At 41.2% G+C, this 26845-nt stretch overlaps 1 protein-coding gene across 2 annotated transcripts in view; it reads left to right on the top strand.

Annotated features, from left to right (window-relative positions):
• The window catches only part of tmem132e (transmembrane protein 132E), a 343793-nt gene that overhangs the window by 219767 nt on the left and 97181 nt on the right, over positions 1–26845 (top strand). Inside the window, exons 1-2 of one of the 2 annotated variants that reach the window (XM_056396860.1) lie at positions 19553–20224; positions 20826–21792. In XM_056396860.1, coding sequence (XP_056252835.1) covers positions 20146–20224; positions 20826–21792 — 1046 coding nt within the window. In that variant the 5' untranslated portion in view covers positions 19553–20145. Of the gene's footprint in view, positions 1–19552; positions 20225–20825; positions 21793–26845 lie in introns of those variants that run through there. The other variant, XM_056396861.1, reaches the window with a different exon arrangement.

Here is a 26845-nt window from a genome sequence, read left to right as displayed (position 1 = left end):
ATACAAAAATTAGAAAACGCTTTGCAAATTAACATTGTTGATATTTTGAAAGACGCCCCAAAATTCCACAAATCACGTCCTGGGGGAGCCCATGTCTTGTTAAGGGGAGCCGAGCTCCCCCTGGCTCCCCTGTAGTTCACACCCTGCACAGCTGCACTTATTACATTTCATTATTTTAATGTTAATGTGGTTTTAAGGATCACCTTAGTATTAACATATCATGTGAGGATCACCACACTAACAACACAATGCAAAGGTGCAAATAGGAGAAAAAAATGAAGGAGAAAGAGGCTCCTCCATGACCAGAAGCTTTTCTTTATCGTTACATATTTGAATATTAGATACTTAAGCCTTAAGTGTGCAGTCTACATGCAGTGTGCACACACTTGAGTCTGACATGAATGCTTGTTAGTTTTAAAGCAGGTGACATATTGGACAAGTAATCATTTTGTCTATTTTGCACTAGAAATAAAGTAAGAGGATCACAAAAGTCTTTTGGATTTATTCCCAGAAGACCATGAATATGTGTAGAAACTTTCACTGCAATCATTCTGACGGTTGTTGAGATATTTACCTTGAACCAAAGTTGTGAGTTGTGGCTTTGGGTCCCTACAACACTAGTCTACATTTGCATTTTGGCATTTCAGTGCAGGCTGTAAAATGGACAGAGGTCTTAGGCTGCTGTTAAATGAAGGAGCGGGACCTTATAGTCTTGTGATTATCTTCTTGGGTCTCACTTTCACAATTCACAAAGTCTTTGATGTGTTTACTGCGTCTGGCCATTCTGTTCCTCTCCCCTTTTTTTTCACCACCTCTGTTAGATGGCCGAGGAAAAGTAACAGTGCCACCACTAATCTCCCGTTCCCATGTTTTATCACCAGGACAGAGAGGGAGTTGTGATAGAGCACTCTGCAGGCTGAGTAATCCTTTTGACAAAATTGCAAGCACTGTTTATTCAACGCCTTTGACTGCAGCACAGAGGAGAGGCTTCATATCTAGAATAGAAAGCACACACTAGCAACCTGGACCCATTTCTGTGAACTGCAGCCTTGACATTTTTTTTTTTTTTTTTTAGCCCTGGCTCGTACCGTGATGCATTGGGGTTTGGCAGAGTGCTGTCAGCTTGGTCTAAAACATCTTGATCCATTGTCACGTACTGAAGTTCAGATATAGACTATGATGTCATTTTTTGCCTGCTGCGCCTAAATCAGGCTTGTTTTATCGTGGGCTTGTTTGGCTTCAGGGAACGTGTGAGTAAATGGGACTAAGGATCAGGCCAAGTGTTCAGAGCCAGTTTTGATAGGTGACAGTTTTCAATACTCAGTGGTTCATGTTGACGCCCCAACTATCTATCTATCTAACGAGCCGCTGCTCCATCCATCCAACCATCCGACCCACCCATCCATTCATCAATCAATCAATCAATCAATCAATCAATCAATCAATCAATCAATCTTTCCATCCATCCATCCAGTTCTAGTTGAAAACCTCTTTAAAAGTTTTTACCGGTACAAGTTCCTGGATTAGAGGTGTAGTCATGGCGCCATGGAAACCAAACTGCTCCAACCAAATTCCCCAGGCTCACATTTCCCCTCATGGATTTTTACTCTACAAAGTAACCATTAGTGTCTTTACAGTCTCCTGTGAAGGCGCTCAGGTAGGCCTCTGCCCCGTGTAATGGCCCTAAAAACGGTAGCGTAGATTTCTTCCCTTGTAAGATCCATTAGAGAACAACGCTCAATCTGACATTCACAGCATCCACTTAACCAGCGTCCATGTCGGTAAGGCTCTTTGTCATCCGCCCATTCCTTTGTCTCAGCTGTTTGATTCCCAAACAAACAATCTCCTTACCCTCCTATTCATTTTTCAAAGCCGTAATATCTCCCCAGACAGTGAGCTCTACCCCATATATGCCTCTAAGTGGAGAGCTCCAATGCATTCCATTAGCCTCTCGAGCAGACTGTTAACCTTAGCCTTTGTAGCGTAGCAGGAAAATGGCTCTGGAGGGGGATCTCCGTCACTTTTCCCGGATTCGTTGTGATTCTTAAGTGCGTAAAAAGTCCCATTCACTTTCTGAGTGCTTTTAAAGTCAAAAACCTGAAACTCGATTGTTCTCCGCTCTCAATCAATAAAACATATGCCTCCACATGTTGGTGTTTCGTGAATATTTAATCTCACCACTTGTTTCTTTTTATCTGCCAAATCACTAAAGAAAGATCGGGACATCTTTCCTGGTGGGTGACTTTGAATTGTTTCCTTTTACACGCCCCATTTGAAGCAAGGAAACAATAAACCTAGAATCACATCGGGATTGGAAACCCCCGACATTCAAAGTGCTCCCATAGCAACCTGGCTGATGTTTCCACCAGTGGTTGAATGTAGATGCATACCTACTTTGCTCTTTGATTTATGTTTCATTATTAGATAATTGTGTCAATGAAATGTAAATATATTTAATTATGCTATCTCTGAAACATCTACACAACAACATCACAGAATTAAGGTCACAATCAATATGTAAATGTGTGTGTTTTTCTCTATTCCTTACAGTTTTAATCTTTCTATTATGTCAGCCTTTACAATTGAAGACATCAGTTACTGGCAAATGTTGGCCGCATATACAGCAGTATTTTTGTTTTTTATTTTTGAAAATGTGTTTCCTTTCTCAAACAGGAGATATGGAAGACGTGGTTAGATGTACAGATATACAGCATAAGGTTGATTCCCAGCCGTGGGAAGCTTTGGTAGTTATACTTTAGATGTGTTTTGGTCTGTATTGGACTCAATCTCCACACAACCTTGACAGTTTGAACATTGTTTGAAAGCTCCAACTCTCCTTATTCTATCTATGCAAAGCACTGTAGGATCCTCATACTGCCACAGCCACTGACACACAATTGGCTCAGACTTGTGCCTTATATTTACTTTTTTATACATGCATACTTGTCTAATGTGTTATCATAATGCATTATCTAATCCCACTTGGGCTACCAGCAACTTATTTTCCAACTTTAATCTAAGGAGAGGAGAAATAAACTTCTTCTAAGCAAGATAAATTGTTGCAGAGGGAGTACATTTGGTGCGTAGACATAATTTTTCAAATTCCACCTGTTCTAAACCTGGCTTTGCTTCTGGGCCATATTTTCAGTTATCCATTATATTATTGCCTCGGTTTTGCATCAGAACTCATGAAATTGTAAATATTAGATTAGTGTTGGGTCAGCAAGGTTCAGTGTCACTTTAGGAAATGCTGCATCACATATGCAATGCTAGAAAAAGTACTTCTTGTTAGACTTGTGCATAACTATGCAAAAGCTACCTGTCTGCTGTTTGTGTAAATTCAAATTCATCCATTATACATCTACTCTGTCATAAACAACAATGTTTATAGTCCTTGTACAGAAAGTTCCCTTTTTTTTCCTTTGTCTTTTAAGATCTGGTTACTGCGCTACACATTTCCTGCACATTTCCTTATTTCTGATGACATTTCCTTCACATCTTATCAACCCCATAATAAACCCTGACATTAAGCCTTTGGGTAACATTAAAATTATTATTACGCCCCACTTTCTCACTCCACGCACAGGCTGCATCTTGTCACTGCACCTTGTTTATAGCAGCTTAATTCTCTCAAATGAACTGTATTCGGCAACCACACATTATTATGGAACCACTTTCTCTTTAGTCCAACTAATGGAAAACAGATTAAGTAGAAGAAGATGCCAGACACTGTTAATCAAGGCAATGAATTTGATGTTGTTGTTTGTTCTAACTGATTATTGTTGTCTTTTTCTTTGTGCGCTTTATTGAATCCATTATTCAGTCTGCATAAAACAGCATTTGGCTTTGTTTATCCATGATTTGTCCTCTATGAACGCTTTCTGATCTCATAAAGGTGTAACAGTAACATTGGACTTTCAGTGAGTAATGCTGGGAATTGATATAAATGAAGGGAGTGGCAAAGCCTTATAAAGGAAGGATTGTAGATTACTGTGCCATTTTTAGATTGTCAAAATTCATGTCTTGTTTGGAGATAAACTTGTTTATTTTCACTGATTTACTTAAGAAGAATGACTACAAACTCAACCAAACTGATATTTCCACATTGTTTTCCTTCTGTGGAGCTTTAGACAGTGCTGATATTTGTTTTCATCATTGGTTACTGAGGTATATTTAACACTACAAGGAATAAATGGCCTCCAGATTACATATTTGTCGGGCTCATTCAGAGTGTCACAACAGATGAATTCAAAGCTCTTTACAGATTTGGAGTATGTGTGATATTATGCACATAATAAATCAGTTTTGTCTTCAATGAATGCCCCTTAAAGCCTTTAAAAAGAAATGAGAAACTGCACCATGCAGCTCCATTTGAGTGTTGTAAAACTAATAATAATAATAATAATAAAATCCTGTCACCTCAGCGTTTCTCATTCAAATCAAATCCTTTAATTAATGACTGACGCTTGGCTTAGTCTCACGCACAAGTCTTCCATATAGGTTGCTACCCTTGGATACGAACCAGTGGATTGTACCAGCAGTTTGTCATCACGGTAACAATAATGCAACCTGCAGAAGCATACTGGACCTTTGTTGTCATGGTAACTATATAATAATAAACACATTTTTAAGGTTGTGAAACGGTCATGGTTTGGTTGAATCTAGGAAAATGATTTGGGCTAAAGTAAGTACTCCCTTAAGGTGAGAGAGACCTTCATCGTCATGGTTACAATAACAAACATATGGTTAAGGTTGTGGAACAGACGGGGGCATCCTGTGTGAAAGTCCCATCCATCCACCCCCAGCCAAGTTATCTCTGTACACTGTCACCTGACGCTTCTTTGTTCCCATCATAATTAGACTATCAGTAGCCTCTAATAAAGAATGAAAACGCAGCTGTGGGTTGTAATAAGCCGCTTGCACAGACGACCTATAGACCTGTGTTTTTTTTTTTTTTTACCGGAGGACAGTCTCCACAAAACCTCAGTGACCTGATCTTAAGCCTTCTCGTGATAAATAGTTGATAGAGTGCCAGTAGCAGTGAAGTGCAGGCAGTCTTCTGGACACGTAAAGTAGAGGCTGTATTCTGAAATATACAGTTTATAAATAAACTTTTATTTTTAAGAACTGGTTAACAAAAGTTTCAAAACCTGTTTCCCTCCTTGTATCTTGTGGCATGTGATCGTGTAGTAGTGTAAGAAAACAGTGATCATCACACTGCTTGTACGCATCTACTGCCGCTCTCCTGTGGACATCTTCACCCTGCTGTCTGTATCGTAGCTCCACACAGAAATCATCCCTTCAGTTACGACACATGACAGTGCACCAGATGTCTTCCTCCAGGATCATGAACTTTTAGGAAAAAAAAAATCTCATCAAAAGGGAAAAGGAAGAAACTCCCACAATCAACTGTCTTCACTAAGTAGGCGGTTTACTCTGAGAAGTAATACCTTGATACGAATTAATCTCAATATAAGTGTGTTATGCGCAGATGTCAGTTTCTAGAAATGTAAGCATTAATGTAATACTGGTTCATACAGTAATATGGAGAAATATCTTGTAGGAAAAAATATCCCCAGGGAGTGATTCTATGGTTTGGACATTATTAAGGCCAGTAAAGTCAAGTTGTCTGACGGCTTACTGGCCGAGTTCAGTGCAAAAAATTTGACACTTGCAGCAATTTCCAGAGTAATGTGGATGTTTAGAGAGTTGGGCCATGCAGAGGATTTAAGTCCCAAAAAAGCAGAGCGTAACATTTTCATCAAATTTTGGAGACTTTTACAAGTTGTCACCCAACATTTCACAGCAATGATCCAGCACAGATACAGACACTGTATATTAGTGATGGAAGACAGGCTGAATGAAGACCGGTCCGCTGGTGTTGCATGTTCAAACACCACATGGAGCGGAGTTGTGAGAACATTTTAGGATACGGAAGTTAAGTTTTAGTTCATCACGTCCCTGAGGGCTTCTTCTTCTTTATGGTGTTTCTGATTATCTCTATCACTTATCACAGTTTATTTGGTTTCTGTTACAACATTTTCTGTCTCTTTAATCTGCCACTGGTGAAAATACACAGTGTTACTATGCAGGAATCAAGATGCGCTCTAAGCCCCTACTTGTCCATGAACAAGTGCTTTTTCCTGACACCCCCTTTTCTTTTCTCTTTATTTTTTTTTAAGCTTGTTGTTATGGTGATTTGGCAGTGAGTTGCGTAACCCGTCACCATGGGAACAAAAACAACTAAAACCCGTGTGTGTGTGACAGTGATATGAAGGAAATCTGAAACAAAGGTATCTTTTTTTCTCCTTCCCACAGAGAGCACACAGGCAATGCACACACAGACACAGAAAGCCCCACGCTGGCTGTGTGGTGGCCATGACACTGTGGAGGGCTGCTGTACAATAGGCCTCCATCACAATAGACCAAAGGCTGCTGTTGCTGTTTTTTTTATTTGAATAGCATCACAATCAGTGGATAAGCTTGTGAAACCAAAATGTCACGTGGGTCCCGTGAGGGGGAAAAATGGGAATGGTGATTTAGCCGTGGCCTTTTGACACGAACATCAAGGGTGTATGATGTCATGCCAAAATATTTTCCCCTTGTGTTAGAAATGGGGCTGTTGAGGCGTCGTTTTCACCTTTTTCTAACAGTTGGAATAGTTGCTCTATCCCCTGAGTGGATGGTGTTATCCAAGGGAATTTAAAATCGGATTTGTGTTTAGTTGATGACATTTCACTAAAGTCAGGAGGTCAGGTCTCATCATAACCAGAAGGTCTGGCTCATTCAGGCCTGAACAAAGCCACATAAGAAGGAAAGACACAGAGTTACCGACCAGGAGCATGGCAACATGAAACATGAATCCTTTGTGTATTTCTGATTTAATATCCAATTCGCTAATTAAATCTCCCCACATTTACATCATCCAATAGGACTTAGTAGTACTTTTTGTCTCCCTGTGAAAGAAGAGAAAAACTGGTTTTAGAGAAGAAAAAGTTTAAAAGAAAAAACAAACAAAAAAAACACATTGTTTCTTGTGCTTCAAGTCAGTTCTGACACTTTAATTATTAATATCAGACCACAATCTTTCTCTAACCTTAACTTTACAGTGTTACAAAAACTCTTTAGTAATATAAGTGGATATTGTAGGAAAACAAATGGAAGACCTTGTCAGTGAATGTTTTACTGATAACTTGCCTACTGACAACATATCTTAGTGATAGAAGATGAGAAATTCCTCTGTCACACAACCCCAATGTAAGAGATGAAATTCACAGTTTCCTTGTTGAGCGCAAAAATGCATTCTTCAGTGGGTTAAGTGGGTAAATGGGGTTTTTCTATAGTTACAATCGTTGTAATACAAAATTCCCTACCTGACGCAGTCCTGTGAATGTGTTTCCTGTCATGTAATTTAAGCTAACACTTTTTTTTTTATTTTTTAATGGACTAGAACGAAATACTACAAAGCATCTCTACAACAATGCACCTTTAAAAGATTCAGGAAAAAGCCCATCATGAGTTACAAATTTAATTGAAACACCTCTGTGGACTGGCTCAGAGGTGTAGTGCAACTGGAAAAGCTGTAGTGCGGGCGGATGTCAAGCTCATCTAATAGGCTCGTCTATGAAAACGTAGTTAAGCTTAGCTTTCATTTCCAGCAGGCACTTTGGGCTTTCTCTTCAAATGCATTGGCGCAGTGAGTGACGCATGAGAGGATGTTTTGCTGCCTTTTCATCTTAACGATAGCTAAAGCGACCAGCAGCTACCGGCAACTTTTAAGCTGGAATGTTTTCCTTGCGTGTTAATCAATGCACAAGTTGACATTATGAATCAATACACACTTAAATGTCAGTATGACAGCTTTGACCGTTGTCTTTGTTTTTATTGACTCTCTTGCATGACATGTGCTTTGGTGATGATCACATCTTCAAGGGCTTATATAATGTATGTGAATTTCAATCGAATTATGCAAACTGCGAATATTCTACTTCCTCGCTCAGAGCGTCGTTCCCTTGCAGCACTACACCCACGCCAGTCACAGTAAACAACATGTGATGTCTTATATTCATTGGTAAAAGCTCCCCAAATGTCCTAAAGCCACTGCTTAATTGATTGTTGGATCAATCCACATGATCACGTACCTTAACAAGTCTTCTCCAGAAGCAACGTCATACAACAGAGGCGATCAAAAGGCTGACCAGATGAAGGAAGCTTTCATTTATGTACCGTGTGTGTGTGTGTGTGTGTGTGTGTGTGTGTGTGTGTGTGTGTGTGTGTGTGTGTGTGTGTGTGTGTGTGTGTGTGTGTGTGCAGGAGCGGATGACTCTCGCTCTCCTTCTCAGAGGAACCACTGTGAAGGTGCCTCGAGCGAAGAGCCAAACCCCCGGCTGCTCAGTGGTCAACAAGGAAAAGATGATTGCGGTCACATCGGGTGGCCTTCAGGTTTAAAGCAGGATGTTGGTAAAAGCATTCAGGCTCACTAATAGCTTTCTTGAACAAACAAAGGTTACAAAAATGTTAATACCATGACTAAATGAAATGCATACCAGTGACGGGATCAAGAGTACCCCCACCGGCAGTGGAATTTAATGATCAGAGGCAGGTAGGAAATATTCACCCCTATGCTGCCTGCGGCCTCCAGGCAAATGACGTATATCTACAAACCAATCTTCTTTCCTCGTTGCAGCTTTTTTTTGCCAGGAGCTAAAATGAGGTCTGATTTTCATTTCGCCACTGGAAAGAAAACAAAAAAAACAAAAAATAATGAGATAATATTCATAGACAAAAGCTTTGGAAGATTTAGCTGATCGCCCATAAATTACACTTCATTTATATTGAAAATCAAGCACATTAACAGCTGTGTGACCTCATCACCGTGGAGATAACTTCTCGCCTGTGAAATCCTGAAATAGAAACATCAGCAACATAATTACTCCATAAATGTGTGAATCTGGTAAGAAACTCCGATGCTGAAATAAATCCAGTCACCAAAAGGATCCACCACAATCCAACTGTTCATTTAATGACGATGTTTTTTTTTTTTTGTTTTACTTTTAATTATATAGTTATGAACACTAAATAGTTTGAAGCTGTTCTGAATCGACCAGATTAGAAGCTTTAGCAGTATTGTGTGAGTAACAAAGAAATAAATCAAAGCTTTTTCTTGAGGAACAATTTGAAAGAGTGCAGGCCACACATAGTGCAGTCATCTCATGGACTTCTGTCTCTCTTCCCTGATGATGAAACAGCCTTGAAAGAGTCCTTTGTGTATGGAGAGGAACCTGTTTGGAGGTGGCTGTGTGTGACGGAGGAAGGGCCACAGTGTCGTCCTTTGCAGCAAATACTTTTAACAACCCGGAAAATCATTTCGGCTGATCACTGGTACTGTTCCCATGTTGTAGGCGGATGTTGCAATCAGAGGCGAGATGCGTTCTCCATAGTGAGACTGGCTGCGGCTGCCATAGTTAAAGTAATGTTAAAGGAAGTTTTGTCTGTATTAGCATTGAGCAGAGTGAGAAACACAAGCAGGCGGCTCTGGTTTTATCTCCAAACAAAGTGATGAAGATAATCTGGCTAAACTATTGGCTTGTGTACAACCTGTTTGACCATCTGTCTGCTCATCTTTCTTTGTTGCAGTGACGCTTTGTTCCCAAAATATCAGCAGTGACTTTGTCGAGAAAAATCACAACTGGTAGAAGTGATGGACAAAACTATACGAAATAAGATTTTAATGTTAATAAACCTGAATTATTCTTTACTTTATGGTGATATGGATAACTTTATGGTTTTCTCGGCCTGTGTCGTCTGTTTTTAGATCAGGTTTCTGTTTTTCTCACGTTTCTAGACACCAATACATGCAGCTCTTACCGTTTCATATGTGGCTCAGCAAGTGTGAATATACACTGGGTTCATAATTAATTAAACTATGTAAAAATAATTAAGCAAAAACTACATTAATGGGACTCATTGTTGCAGTGGGCGGCGTATCACTTGGTTACAATAAACATGAGCGCTGTACTTTATTTTGAGTCAATCCTACACGCTTCCTGCTCCTGCTTTAAACACTAATCTACTGAACATGGCTGAAAATAGAGTCACATCAATACATTTTTGGAAATTATTTTGCGCCTAAAAAAAATTACATAAACTTAACATATTATATTTTCACATCTTCAGTAGGAGCCAATAGACACTTCTGGTTCTGTTGACAATAAGAAAACTATAGAATATTACCATCATTTAACAATGAACTTAGGTCTGCTCCTCTGGGGTTAAAAACAAATCTCATCAGAGTCTACTTTATATTATCTTGCTCACCCCTTTTTTTTTTTTAAATAATGTAGCTTGTATTTAATCTTACTAAGACATTAGTTGCTAATTAATGGCCAAAACCAGAAGACTGAAAACATATACGGTAATAAGAAGTAGCTTTGTCCAGTGCTGCATCCTCTTACAATGTTCAGCAGAGCTGTATTATCCCCAGAGGACTGTCATTAGAGCTGTGCTGCTGAATCTGGTCAAACACAATGAAAGTCTGCCAGTGTTCACTGTAACCTACAAATCAGCATAATGTAACATTAATTAGACTCAAAGTGATCACAATAAAAGTCAGGAGAAGCGGGCTTTGCCAGGGCGCGCTGAAATTGGTGTCACAAACCTGAGACGTTTCTGAAATGAGGATCTTCCCACATGAAGTTAGCTTCAGTCCGTGAGTGATAGGCCAAATAACGTGAGAGCTATCTTGTCTTGGTGAATTGCATACATCAGCGTTGTCCTTGCTCTCCTCGGGGCAAAGCCATTGACAGATCTGTCAAAATGATGGTATAAAATGGAGGTAAATTGAGTGTAATGCAGGACGCTGTCTCACTTTTATGGGTGTGACTTATATATTTTCTTTCATTCCAATCAGTTATAGTCTTTTCCTCTTTTTCTTTTTTTTTGTGATTCATGAAAGTGTGGCTTATTTCAGAAGTCTGGCCTGTTCGTTTAAGGAGATGTCATCATTTTAGATTAAAATGTCCACAATCCTCCATAAAAAATAGATAAGATGAAGCTGTATTGATCGCCATGGGGAAATTAGGTTGTAGCATCAGCAAGAGTAAAGGGATTTAGCACGAGAGTGAAGGAGAGCGAGAGGATAAAAATAGAATCTGAAACAAGCAACAAAAGGATAAAAATAATGAAAAAAAGACAATTAAGAGATTAATTTTCTATTAATGGTTTAATTATACAGGTAGTGTTTTACGTATAAATATGTATAGGAGAGAATTTGCAGACACTGTTCAGATACATTTACTCAATTCCACAAACCAGATGAATGAAACAAACTTTTTTGCAGGCAAGTGATGATGCATCAAATCTTGAAAGCTAAGGAGAAGTCAGTTTAATTAATCAAATAACACAGTAAATCATTGTATGCAATTCTTCTGTATAGGAAATCTTTTTTGTAACAGCTGCTGTATAATACTGTGAGGCTCAGTTTACCTCACACAGAGTATCCCCTATGGGAAACCCTGTTGTCTAGAGCCCTATAGATTGCGTCAGCCTCGGATCGTATTGAGGCACAGATCATGCTGCCACAAGGCATTTGCATCCTTTCATCAATACACTACAAATGCATGCAGTGGCTGTGCCTGCAAGGCTCCATTTGGCAGCAAAGAATAACAAGGCAGGGGCCATGTTGAAAGCCACAGCGAGCCGAGGCTCACTAACTACAGATCTGCAGCTCCACAGATCAGCTGGAGTGTTTGGTTATAGTTGCAGGACGTCCACTCGCTCCTGGCCTCTGTGTGTCCTCTCTACGTAACACGCAGGGGTTCAGCTTTCCCATCCTTGTTGAGATTGTAAGTGGATCTTGTGGCAAATTAATTTGAATTTAAAAGCGTCTTTGTTTGACCTGTTCAGCTTCCAAATGTATTCAGAAATTCAGAGGTGCAAGTGTCAAGATAAGGAGGCCTCAAGCAGAGACTACCACAGAACCACAACAGAAAAAGTAAAATAAGACAAGATCAAAAACAAGACTTCACACTACACAGCCATTTGTAACCTGAACATGTATGCACATTATAAAGTTGAGATTAAATTTGCAATTTACTTTTGAAAATGTAACATCATAGAATTAAAGGTCACAGGATAAAATTAAAGGAAGGTGTAGCCTGAAGGTCTTGTATTAGAGAACTGAATGTATTTCTCATTTTTGTACAGTGTGAGAATCTATTAACAAAAAGGAACTTGTTCAGGTTGTGCAGTCAACTGTAGTAAGAGTCAGCTCCGCATTCATTTTTTGTCAAAATCAAATCATCAAGATGAGGTCACACACTTTTCATCAGCTCAGTCTGTGCTCAAAACCGCATTAACACACAACGATAATGTGACAATGGCAAACATTATGCTCACTGTGTTGGATTATGCAGCTGAAACAAGTGTCAAGAATCTGCTAACAGATTGTCATGAACTTATACTGCAATGAATGGAAACCAACGGCTCCGAGCACAGCAGGGAAAACTCAGGCTCAAAAATTCTAAACTGTAAAGTGTGTATTGTGAAAATGCTAATCAGCAATTAATCTGAAATATTATTGAAGTGGCAATATGGCCAAGTGAATTATGAATAAATATTTTTGATAAAGGTCAAATGTGTCACAATAAACCATAAAGAAGCATTGTGGTAACACTTTATCACTGTGGAAGAATAAAACTGAGAAACACGGCTGCAAAGCTGTAGTTAGTCATTAGTCAGAAGACTCAGTGTTTGCACGTTCTGTATGTGCTTCATCGGCTGACACTGTCTTTAGCCTTGCATCACCAATGTTAGCTCTCATGATCAAAACAAGGACACAGGGAGAAACGTCTTCAAAGAGTTCTTAAAACAAAATGTAGGATCTTTTACCACGTAATACGTCCTTTCCAAAGCTCAGCCTTTGACTAATTGCTTGGTAAATGTTTGATGTCAGACAGTAGTGACATAACCAAATGGCAGATTCCTCCCAGGTCTTTAATCACAAGACCACCGCGTTGTTATGTCTTGGCTCATGTTGCCTCCAAACAGCCGCCACTGGACCAGGCAACTGATAATATAAATTATGAAGGATTTTTATGGGTGCATATAAAGGATCAATGATGAAATGTTCCACTTCCCACTGATGGTGTCACACTAGTTATATATTCTTCCTTTTTAATCTGCAAATTATGTCTCATTAAAGATGTGCTATGAGTTTAATGTGGAAATACACCACTCCTCTCAGCCTAAATTACAAAGTGAGACTTTAACAGAGAAAACACTCCATCTCCACAAATTGAGACCCTGTAGTGTCACCAAATTACATACTGGTGTCAGACGTGTCATGTCCACAGGAGGGGATTGATTGAAAATTGAGAGCGAATTTCAAGCCGTCTCCCTAAACCCCACACATAGAGCGCTTCGTCCAGAGGAAGTTCGACTCTGGTTTTACTCACCCCCTCGAGAGGCGAGTTTGCAAACAAAAGTACACAGACAGTTAATTAACACACACAAAAACATTCTGAAATGGAGAACAGGGAAAGGCTTGAAACATACATAACAGTCTATAGCTGGCCAACAGTCCTTTTGTATCAAGCACCACGGACCAGCCAGGCTGAGCTTCCCTGAGGGGCTGCAGAGAGTTACAACAACTTCAAGTGCCATTCATTTCATGAGTGTTTCCCAAAACCAGCTTCCCCGTGACATTCAGGGACTCGAGATTAAAAATGCATTGATTATATCATCAGACTCTACATGTACATACATATGGTCAGCTGTACGTACAGAGCTCTACATGACGGGACAAAAGATTAAAAACCAGTGAGCTGGAAAGGTGAAGCAAAGGCCGGGTCGATAGGGATAGAGCCATGGGGATTGTTTTTAAAATCAAGGTGACTATGAGGAGGCGAACGACGGACAGCATGTATAAATTCTATAGATAGATAGATAGATAGAGAGAGAGAGAGATAGTACTTTGTTAATCCTAAAGGCAAATTGCAGAAAGTTTCTTTCAGTGTCTTTGTGTAAATATTGACATAGCAGAGGATGGTTTCGATCCATCAGCCTCTGGGTCACGGGCCTAACGTGCTTCCACTGCATCACTCTTCTTCACACAGTTTTGAAACCTTTCCAGAGAGAGTTGGTAAATCTGTGAAACACCCGGTGACAGATGCACAGTTTGACTTGCAGACTTGTAGATGGCTGTTGGCTTCCACCCACACCTCCCTCACTTGTGCTGTAACATCAGGACGAAGAGGATGAGATAGAAATGATCGTTTCCTTAAATGAGGACGGGGTGTCGGAACAATTGAATATTTTCAAAAGGTCACTAACCTGCAGAGTCGCTTGTTTCACTTAAAAATCGATGTCCAATAAATCTCTTTCCTGGCTGAAATGAATGAATGAATTACAGGCCGCATCTGCTTTTTGATCATGTGGCTTTGGTGGTTCATTGCCCCTTATTTATTTGTCTCGTCAAACCTGTGGCTATAGCTAAACTGAAAAGACCAATCGAAGGCCAATTTAGTCATATATATAAAAAAAATAATACATATTCTGGTTGTGGTATCTGCTCGTGTTGTGAGTATTTGCAGCGCGTGTGTTGTAAAACTGATGAAGATGTTTTCTGAACTTGCGTGTACTTTGTCCGTTTGCACCTGTTTTACTGAAGTTGCAGTGCATTGAGCTCTCTGGGCCACCGTAGCCCCCGCTTCATTGAGATGTCAGTTTCACATGCCATGCCTACCGACATGCTCACTCACATCTTAGATCTGTGAAATCTGATTGCAGTGTGTTTAGACGTGTGCGGCCTAGGGGGAAATATAATGCAGTAAAGTGTATCGCAAATAGCCAGTAGAATGACTGATTTACTCCACTTTACTCTAAATCACCAAAGTGATTTGATTTCATGCAAACACACGGGCTGGACAAACCTTCCCCAGTGAGACTGAGACTTGAATGTAATTATCCTATGCATATAGATGAAAAAAGTGATGAAATATAAAGACACACTGTGACCGTGTTTGAGTGAATCTAGCTGCAGTCCGTTTGTTAAGGTCTGACTGAGATTGAAATAGGCATTCTTCAGAGGGGGTGGGGGGGTGGGGGGGGCAATATAAGACCAACTCCACCAGTGTTTCAAGTGCTAATACATCCCTCATCCTCAGGCTACCATATCTTTTCATCTGCACTTTGTGTTGCATTCGTAGCTAATTGAATGATAATGCACAACGTTTTAGATTATGGCTCTTTATTTGCATGCACGTCTCAGCAAAAGTGGAGTGTGAACAAAGAAGTTAAAAGCTGACGAGAAAAGACTGTTTTAAGTGTGTTCTCAGGTCGTGATGTGGGCTGCGGAGCGCTACTATGTGTTTTGTTGAGTGAATTGAATTGAGGTATTATTTCACCATTTCAAATGTAATAGCGGTGTACTCAAAGCAGAGTTAAAGAAGGGAGGGGGAGTGAAGGGTGAGATAAAGATCGATAGGGAAACCCTTGGCGCTGGAACATTAGTAATGCTGCAAGGATGCTCCATCTCTCTCTAAACCCTCTCAACAATTTTTCCTGACCTTTTACTTGAGGAGACGTTTATGCACTTCTGGTTCTCAAGATCAAATGTCTGCCCTCCTCATAACATCCTCTCTATATATTTTCCCTTGTCAGCCAGCTTTTATATTTGAAGGCTTTTGTATGGGATAGTGAGACATACAGTTAAGTGTCCCTAACAAGGCTGTTTATCTTTAGTCTGCTGAATGCTTTTGGGATTTTTAGGAGCAACACAGATACTTCCCCCAATCCTTCTAAATCACCTATCATATACAATATACTGTACCTGGATTATTTGGGTGGAAAGTGTGTGTAGTTGCACCACTATAACACACATACTCCCAGGAATATGTGTTTGCAAAGGCTTGTTTTCCACATATTTAACTCCAAAGACTTTTGCCACAACAGTAAGTTAGTAGCAAGTTAAGAGTTTGACTACGCTGCTTTTTGTGAGAGCATTGATATATTTGTTACATAAAAGCTTTCCTGCATTAGTTTCTCTGAAGAAAAAAATAAAAAAAATGCTTGTGTTGGATTTATTTCAAGGTTAATCTAGCTCTAACACACACACACACACACACACACACACACACACACACACAAAAACAAAAAAACCTCCCAATAAGTGGATTGATGATTAAATCCTCCACTGGGATAAGTCTGTAGTATTGTGGTTGGAATCATTAGCTTTTTTCTAATCTAAAGTGTCTGTCTTTGTGGACTGTTATTGGCATTACAGTGGACGTGGAGCCGCAGCCTCAAAGTGGCCCAATACTTTCATTAATTGGCATCAGACAAAGTAATCTAATGAATAGAAAGTGCCCTTAGAGTAGACACCAACTCATTCCCCCACCACGCAAACACACACACACACACACACACAGAGCAGATGTTTCACGTAATGGGAGCACAACAGGAAGAGAATTCGATTCAGTTTGGCCTGAGGTCTAATAGGACATCAAGTGGAAGAGGAAGGCGATAGGGTTTCACACTGGAAGCCCATCTGTGTCCATGCTCCACTTCAAACCCACCTACCCACTGATGTTGTTCGTCTGGAAAAGGAGACAAGAGCACCCTGATGCATCGTAGGCTCTAATCACCTTCTCAAATGACACCGCGAGGCCTCGGGGGTTGAGAGCAAAGGGGGCAAGGATTTGTTTTGTTTGATGGCATTCAATGCATGTATTGTCATTGTACAGTTTCATTGCATTTAAAAGGGATTAGGAGGCTCCTGGGAGGTAGTCAGGTGACCTTCAGGCCTGACATGAAAGTATCGGTGTCACTTCGGGTTCACAGTCAGAGGCAACAAACCACTGTGCTTTTGGCAAAATATAGTCAATACACTTTAGCAGTGTTGTTTCGTCCACAGTCTACTGTCGCCCATCGACCCGTTACGCTTCTGGAAGAGGGAAGGAAATACTCTACTACTAATCTCGTGCAACATGCAATGACAGAATTTATATATATATATATATATATATATAACTGTACTATATATATATATATATATATATATATATATATATATATATGTTTTTATTTACATTTATCATGGTAGAAAGTGGAGAACTTAATGTCTCCCAGCCGATGGAGGGCAGATGGGATTTTCCCTCCTCACAGATGGTGCTACAAAGTGTGGCACTACTTTGATTTTTGAAATAAAAGTGCCTCAATTTTTTTTTTTAAAAACTGAATAAATTTAAAAATGAATATTTCCTCTGTTTAAACATTTGAGAGAGTCACAGCCAGTGTCAGGAACACCACATAATTAAAGACATATCTCTATGACCACCGGAGCATAAATGCTTTTGGTGTCTGGAGAATTTTTCCACCTTATTTCAAGTATTGAGATAATATCCTGCTAAAAAAGCATAAATGAAACAAGCTACACTCAGACGTGTGGAGAGAGAAATCTTCTTCTAATCATCTTAATTTTACCGCATTCATAGGGTCCATGGTTCTGATGCCAAAATGTGAATCCTATGTCAAATATTGTGTAATGTTTTTGGCTTGCATGCATTCAAATAACTGTTTGGAGTCTTAGTTTTAGCTTAAAGTGATAGTTATTTGACACAGGGTTGTGTGAGCTACTTAGAGTCAGTGTATTACCTGCAGAAGATGTTTTAGCCTCTTTCAAAAAATGTCCACTGCAAAAAGCCAATCAGTTTAAGTTCACCACTTTATCTTGCCGCCAAACAGCTCTTTCATTTGGAACCATATTTTCTCAACCGTTTAACTACTGCATTGCCGAGCAAAAGCGCACGCTGTGTTACGCCGCCGATCAGCCGTTTGAGTCGGACGCAGCTAAGCGTGGTAGGGAAGGCCCCCGTCCACGGCAGCACATCGCTCGGCTTTTGTGCCGGTACTCCTCCTGGCTGCTCCTGCAAACCGAGAGGCTGCCAGACTGAATCTACTGCAAGTGATACACTGACTGTGTATAAGTACCTCACACAACCCCACGTCAAATAACTATCACTTTAAGTTTCCTGATGTTGGCCCTCCAGTCTCCCCTGTGTTTGAATGAACAGATGCAGAAGAGCGACGCAGGCGACGGTGCTGCTTAAAAAAAAAAAAAAAAGCTAAATAAAAAAACTAAATTACCAGTAAAAACAGTAACAAGCTGGCAACCATTATGTCGTGGGCTGTTTGGCCAGCAGCAGGTGCTTGAGGAACACATGGAGACACATTCCTTTAAGTGCCTTGCTCAAGGCCGCCTCGACAGTAGTTTGGGAGGCAGGGGAGAACGTTACCACTTTCACTTTTAAAAATCCCAGCATGTCTGGAGATTCAAGGTTTCTCAGAGCTCTAGGCTACAGCTGCCTGCAGACATAGTGAGATAGATGGAGCAAAGTGGTGGGTAATGCTGATCCAATATCTACTTATTTTTTAAACACAGAAATAAAATCATATAGAGCTTTAAATGGTGGAGGGGAAAAACACGCCTCTCTGATATTAACATTGGCAGGCGGACCGGGTATATATCCTTCTATGCGAGGCACATATTCTATTCTCTCTTGAGGCGAGGATCGGAGGTAGAGTCTCGCAGTTTTGTCATGTGTTCATGTGACTGGTAAAGTCTACAGTAATGGGGGGAGATTTTGAATGGTGGCTCGGCGTCGGGACCCAGGAGAATGAAGCATATGTCCCTCTGGTAGAGGAGCCCTTAGGAGGAAGTTTGTGGACTGCTGCACAGATTTTTAATTCTGATCCAGGCAAAGAGCAGCTCTTCTTTCCAAATACACACACACACCAACATGCACACACACACACACACACACACACACACACACACACACACACACCAGCATGCACACACACATACACACACACACACACACACCAACATGCACACATTCCTGTGAGGTAGAGAGCTCTTGGTCGATAAAGACTAGACAGCCTCTAAGTAGCCTCTCTCATCATTATAGTTCCTCCAGCCTCTTCTCTATGGCTACGACTGCTCATTTGTAAGTGCGGGATGTTTGCACGGCTGTGGCTTCATCTTTTGTTGCCCCCAGTGTTTGTCATTCAGTTTATGGGGCCCACACACACACACACACACACACATCCATGGATTCCTCTCTCTTTTATTATGGGAATTCCAGGCACATGTGAGTGAAGCAGGGAGGCAGTCCAGATACCCCTCCCCCTCTGGCTGGTAACCCCTCATTCTCATGGATTTCTCATGGGGCTAAAGCAGACGAAAGGGGGGGGGGGGGGGGGGGAGAGAGAAGGGAAGGAGAGGCTAGGCTAATTCATCAATAATCTTTACCTAATCCCTCCCTCTCCCCTTCTCCCTCTCACTTACTCTTACTCTTAGTCTCTCTCTCTCTCTGCCTGGAGGCATTCAAGCAATACATCCATCCCCCGCCCCACCTCGCACACACACACACTCACACACACCCAGTGCTTACACTCACACTTGCATGCGCACACACATAAGAGTCTGCCTGAACACGTCCAGAGGGAGAGGATGAATCGAGCTGCAGAGTGTTATTTCTTTCACCTCCATGTGTGTGTTGGTGTGTGTGGGGTAAGCCGAGTCTTCTGAGAGTTGTGTGTCTTAGCTCTGACCGGGAGCTAAAATGGTGATTATAGACTAGAGACTAGGTGTGGCAAGATGGGGCGGCGTCAAAGGCTTTGTCTGTAGTTCCCGTACAGCCCACCAACCGGGGAGGAGGCTCTGCCTGTCTATCAGAGTCTGTCCTGGAGCCATGCTCAGTCTGGGACTGAAAGAGCCGCTGCGTGGGGCTGAACCACTCTCAAACCAAGACCTAAGCCACGGGAATTAGACAAGCACAAGTTCAAGAAACACGGTGGAACCTTTGTAGCCAGCAGCAAGACCATGACCAAGTGAAGAACTGCCGGAGCATATTGCTGTTTTCTTTTTTTCTGCCCTCATTTATTCTTGTTTTGGAACTCATGACAAAGATTTTCTTAAGAGAAAATCCCCCAAAAAAGAAGACAAACTTCTGTGGAGTGCCTGCTGAGTAACGCAACCTACGGAAGAGCTTTTTTTCCTTTTGGGGAATTCAGAAAAGATCCTCTTGAATCTTTTTATTTACATTTAAAGGATGAGATTTCAATGATAAAACCATTTGGAATATGGGACTTTTAAAATATGATTTGGACCATGGGGACAGGAAACTATGTTTTTGTGCTCAGCTCTGGGTAATTTTGATAAGTATGTCACATTTATTCTGTTTGTTCTGTGATGATTTTGCCCTACTTTGATTTCACTGTAGCAGCTTAGGTGTTAAGCTATGTTGACTTGTTTTTCTCAACAAGTGCAGTGTTGGATAGCAATGTATAAACCATTCAAATCCCACACAAGATTCTTATTTTATTCTGTAACTTAGAGTTACCTTCTTGTCCAGTGGGAGTTTTGTCTCTTTGCCAAATTTTTGTGGAGATTTTTGCATTTCAGTTCAAATTGGCGATTGAATGTGTTGTTCACTCCCCCAGAAACGAATCATTGACCTCACATCTTGCTAATGTGAACATGTGAGACTGGATTGCCTCTCCTATGAATGCTTGACATGTATTGGCCAGTTATCATCTGATAAGTGTGTGTTGACCTTTTCCCCTCCTCCCTCTATGGCTGACTGAGTAGAGCAGACCTCCGTGACTTCCTGCTCATACCTCACCCACGGTTTCATTTCGTTGACTCCTCCTCTTTCCATCTTTTTTCCCTCACGAACTGTAACTCTGTTTAAATCGGCGAGAAAAGTCAATGGAGAAGTTTTAAAGGTTTAACCTCTCTCTTCTCTTTCCTCTCTTCACAGCTCTTGCAGGTAAAATCTTTCCAACCAGCTCAGATGCCCTCCTCACTTCCTCAGCAATGACAGCCAGTCCTTCACCACCCAATGTCTACCTTCCCGCCAACTTTAAGATGTCCAATGCACAACTGGCTTTCTTTTTGCGAGAGGCTCAGATCACAGGACAAACAGTTGGCGGCGGCACTAAGAGCAGCAGCGGTCCCGGCATTGGACACCCGCTTCAGCGGTCGGAGAGTTTTGTGGTTTTCCAGACAAAAGACCTCCCTGCCATCAACATAAGCTTTGGGCCTTTTGCCCGAGACCAGACCCTGTCCAAGGAGTTGCTCCAGCCAGCTAGTCCACTGGATATTCCCGGCCAGCTGACAGTCAATTGGAAGGTGAGGGCCTTCATTGTCCAGGCCCGGGTATTCTCCAACAACCCCACTGTCCAGGTGTTTTTCTACATTGCTGGCCGCGACTGGGATGACTTCAAGGCTCAGGACAAGCTGCCCTGCGTCCGTCTGCATGCCTTCCGGGATGTCCGTGAAATTAAAACCTCCTGCCGCATGAAAGGCAACCTGGCGCAGTGCTTGGCCCAGCTGGAGCTGCCTCCGTCCTGGTTTAACACCAACGTGGCCCCACTGGGCAGGAGGAAAGGCTCCGGTGATGGGCTCTTGGATGGGCTGACCAGTGAGACCCTCCAGGCTGAGCTCTACTACACACTGCATGAGCCTAATCTGGAAGGAGAGTGCAGTGAGGGCTCAGGTCACAGGGGTGGTGGTGTTTCCAGGGGAGAGCCTCTGTCACAGCACCCCCTGCTGCGCATCGGGAGCATCAGCCTGTACCAGGCCAGTCAGGAGCAGCTGCTGGTGGACAAGCAGTTAGACAAGAACATGTTCCTCAGGCTGCCTGAGAAGCCCCTGAAGCCTGGAGAGACCCTCAAAATCTTCCTCTACCTGATGCCCAACTCCACTGTCGAACAGTTCAGCCTCAAGTAAGTCTCCTTTAAAATGCACAATGAAGACACACTGTTTTGCTACCAAACCCATCCTGTTTCCTGCCAGTATGCCACATTTAATGTCTTTATATTGACACATATACCCTTTGGAAATAAGTATGATCAAGCTGTTTCCATGCACAGCAGAAAGCTCATTCTGTGAACTTACTTGTTTCAATGCAATCATGTGCACAAGAATTATTGATGAATAGATTATTTGCCTGCTTCCTGGTAGACGTCAGCCAACATTAGTCATTTCTCCACTGTCGTAAACTACAGTCTTATATCTCTCTTCATAATTATGCTCACACATAATCGTCTGCAATTTGTCCAAGGTTTATGCTCAAGGCAGTAAACAAAGCTAGGTGGTGTTAATGCTGCATCCTGTGAAGTCCCCAGCGGACACTCTGATAGAAGAAATATAGGATTTACATGTCCAAGTAGCCCGCTATTACTGGAACAATTATCACAGCACTGCGTGTCTTCATTACAGTCTCATAATCAGCCTCACTCAAAGCAGCATAATTAAATAAAGGTTTTTACGTAACATCAAAATTAATTGTAGCGTTTCATGATAGCAAAAGATCACGGTGTGCATGTAATTGTGGCCGACGTTACGTAATCCCGATTCATGCAATATTCTGTGTCTTGGGCTTTCAGGAGATGCGAAGCCATTTATGTTCATTTTAGGCCTAAAGAGCTAAATGAGCATATAATCACGTATTTCATCCTCCTCATTCATTTCTCCTTCACTGAGTCGAGTGATGTGCCATCAGTAATTAAAGCCAGGTAAGATAAAGAGGAGACGACGGGGTTAAAAGGTAGCAGCACTGTGCGGCTCACCTTCTGAAGTGGTGGCGTAACAATGACGATGATTTTTTTTTTTTCCTCTCAGGACAGGGTGGTAATAATTTCCAGCGAACTGCTGCTCAAAGCAGTTTGTGTTTTAAAGCACATGACCTGTGTTTGAACAGGTGATGGTTGTGTTTCATGCTCATGCACTTTAACTGCAGTGGAGAACAAACTGAACCCACAGTGTGGGCAGCTATATCATCAGTGATTATTTTCAACATATCTTTACAAGCATATGATCAAAGTTGCATATGTAGTTATGCCTACAGCAACATATGACATGTTTCCGCCTCAACATTTACAGATAATTTGACCAAATACTAAATATGTTTAATGATATTTCCAGCACGCATCCTGCTACTGAAATCAATTAAATCTTTTTTTATATATATATCAATAATTTATATGATGCCATCTTGAATTAACAGCTATTAATTATGAAATTCGTATAATTAGCACTTACTGAATTAAGTTGACTCCCGCAGAGCTAGAATAAAAGGTATGATTGAATTCAAATAGATGTAATTTGTTCTCATATTGCCAGTGAATTCTAAACGTCTTCATTTCATTAGCATATGAATGGAAAAAGCCCATTAGACTAAAAGAAGGGAACTTTATCTTGGTACATACTTTACATACGATCAGTCAGAATCTTCTTCTTCTGTGTTTTAGTTGGTTTAATGTGTTTCTGCCTGGTTGATGTTCAACCAGGTTGAGCTGGATTTGCTGCCATGTTTCTACGACTGACCCCTTTTAATACTTGATACATCTGAAACAATAGTAAAATACATAGTAAAATACATTGATAATAGCTGCTTTAAATGCTCATCAGGTGTGGTCTGCCGGAATGAGACTTGCCCCTGCTTTGTGTTGTGTCAGTTAGCATTTTAGGAAGATTCACAATTTAAGTAGAAAAATAGATTTTGAAGAGGAGATTTTTTATACATGGCAGGACATGATGGTTACACAGAAACAACCATTAGTGGCAATCAGTTTGCTAGCTGTTGTATTTTCTATGTTTTCTAGGCAGAGTTCCTTCCAACCTTCCACAACTCAGCCATCTCTGAATTTCAGCTTCGTATTTTTCTCTGTTTTTCTCAGAACATGAGCGTTCAGTTTTGTATTCTCTGACATTAGAACTGGGTCTCGGACGGACCGTAATGGTGGTTGCAGTAGATGATATTTGCCAATGTTAAATTTGTGAGTTTGACCCTCTGTCTGTGGAAACAGAGCCGAGGGAACGTGAAGCTCAGCTCTCCGGTCTCTGCACTTCTTTCCTCTTCTCGGTTGTCAACGCAATATTCAGGGTTGGAGAATAAATGATTATTTGCACTTGACAAAGCTTGAGGAAAGTAAGTTTTCCTCTGTTTGTAGGCGTGAAGGCAGCGGGAGAAACAGAAACAAGAGGAACCCATTACCAGCTAACTCAGGAATGATGATGAAACGCACTGTAAATATGATTGTTGTAATCTTAACAGAATCTCCCACAGACTTTAATGTAGAGAGCTGCAGAGTATTAATTAAGCCTCAATAACTCATTAAGCTCCAACTGCAAACCAGCACGATCCCTCCCTGAAGAAATGGCGCATTAATCGTGATTCTTCCTACTGTAAACACTCTGACAAGTTTTGACAGAAACAGATCAAACATGGTGGCATCGTCTGGTGCTTTTTAAAATCAGTATTCAAAATATATGTGAACAGTGAGGTCCTCAGGTGTCATCACGACAGTAATAACTTCCCCATGCTGACAATAGTAAGCCTTTTCAGTCAGCATTTTTAATATAAAAATCATTGAGAAAAGCTCAACAGCAACCTCACATCAGCTTGTTGATGCATGCGATGTTATATTCTGTAGCTGTGGCCACAGCGTGTTACATAAAACAACAAGCATTGAACAGGAGAACAGCTTTTGTATTATCTACCCTCCCACCTGAGAGATTAGAGTTCCACCTAATGAAACTTCATCCAATATTTTACTATCATCCTTTGGGAAATTACAGTTGCTTACAGAGTGTAAATATACGTAAACCCTCAATCAGTAAGCAGCAAGTGCAATTTTGGACCTTTGCATTTTAAAGTTCCTCTCCAGACATGTTTTAAAGTAGGTAAAATGCTCCACTATGATTCATATTTTGTTTAACATTGTTTTCATACATAACAAGTGAAAAAAAAAAAAATAGGAAAACTGGAGCTGGAAGCTCATCTAATCTTACTTCCTCATTGAGAAACAGTGGATCAGGCCTCGGGCCCCTCCCACCTCCGCTGCTCAGCAAGGCTGACAGGTGAAAGAGCAGAGAGTAAAGAGATGGTTAGAGGAGGAACCGTCAGAGACTCAGCCACATGTTTGAGCATCAGTCAGACGCAGAGGAGTCTGTTGAGACCAAAATCGGCGACTGGCAGACGCATCTGGACCGTTAGCTGAGTTAGCATCTTTTATTTGTTTATGTTGTTTGTTAGTTTGCAACTAGCAGTGGCTGACACAGTGTTAGTGGTTGTGCTTTAGTTCCTTGTGATATATGACGTTTGAAACCCTGGCTGTCTGGTTTACTGCAGTGTCAAGTCATGGTGTTGACTGTTTATTTTGGAGACTGGAGAGGGTCTTTAATTTCATCTCATCTTGTCCGGTGATCACCCGCACTAGACGGTGTCATTTCAATTCAATTCAATTTTATTTGTATAGCGCCAAATCATAACAAACAGTGTGTTCAATCAAGTGATAGCATGTGGAATCAGCACTATCCTGAGGGTAGCTGTAATCAGAAATTAATTCAATATTTCATGCTTCGGAGTTGCTGTTTGTATGTATTTAAAGACACTCTCACAGTCCTCCTTCTAGTCCTAACCATTCCTTATCAAAGTCCCAACCCCCAGGAATCCCAAGCATTTGTCTTCACACTGTCAGAGCAGCATTTACACTCTTTAACAGACCCCCTCTGTAAAATGCATGATCTAGTGTCAGTTGTAATATTATGTCCTATATAACACACAGTCTCTGCCAGATGGCGCTCCTCACTTTTACTGATGTACACCTCCATCTGAAATCTAGATTACAAAATAGTTTAATTGATTCAGAGAAAAGAGGGTCTGTGGGAATCAGTCAGTCAAAATGTGGTGACAAAGTTACAGCAAGGCTTTGTAGTACAAGGGGAAGGCTCAGCCACGTCCCCTGCCTCTTGAAACATTTAGCTGACCATGTTAGCATCCATACAACGCTGCGATTCTTAGGCAGCCTCCCTCTCCGAGACCCTCGCAGGGATGGAAATGAGAAGTGATAAAACAGAAGAGTTAAAAAAAAGAGAGAGAAGGGGCACAGAGAAGAAAGCCCAGTCTGAGCCTCCTGAGTGACTCGACTCAATAGGGTGTGAATTCAGCCGTTCTTGAAGCCAACTGTCGAGTCGTCCGTGCGCATTGAGGAAGATGATTAAAGATGCAATAAGAAGCGTCTTTAAAGATGAATCAGACGGCTTCCACTTTCTCCTCTGACTCTCCCTTTGCTTCCACCATTCCCTCCAGTTTTCCTCCTTTCAGTCGTCCAGCTTTGAAGATCTCTGGACTTGTTATTGCCGACGATGGCGTGCCGGGAAGGCAGAGGCCGGAGTCTGGCCACTTGTGGAATCTGCCCTCGATCTCCCACGGCCACAGTGGCACTATCATTGATGTGCATGATGTGTAACTGCATGAGTGTATGTCATCATCTGCAATATTTTCTACTCACCATCACAGACTGATATACAAGCACAATAGTGACTGTATCAATCCCCAGTTCTACTCATTACCATGTACTTGAGTTGCAGAATAAGAGGGAAAACAGTTATTGTGTTGCACAGAATATTTCAACAGAAAAATAGTTGATCGTTGAACACTGGACACTTAATTGAATGAGAAGTGGTCCCTCAGAAGAGCAGCACGCCGAGTTCTTAGGAAGGCTGATATCAAAATGGTTGTTAAAATATCAAGCATCTCACGGGGCACCACTCAGACTACACTATTAGCTACTTAAGTAGTATATTGACATATACACAGTAAATTGGAGGCACTAAGGGGAATGCTGTCAATATGAAACCAACATTAGATACTGCTTCACTTGTGGTTTTGTAAAGCTCCACTCATCAGTATCGTTTGTATTAACAATTGCTCATTTGACGACATAATGTGAAGGGTGTCGCCGTGGTGAAATATCACATCATATCCTCAGC

Source organism: Seriola aureovittata, chromosome 15, assembly GCF_021018895.1.
Source record: "Seriola aureovittata isolate HTS-2021-v1 ecotype China chromosome 15, ASM2101889v1, whole genome shotgun sequence".
Classification (NCBI taxonomy): domain Eukaryota; kingdom Metazoa; phylum Chordata; class Actinopteri; order Carangiformes; family Carangidae; genus Seriola; species Seriola aureovittata.
Note: the sequence above shows the minus strand (reverse complement) of the source record. Positions and strands in the feature narration are given on the sequence as shown.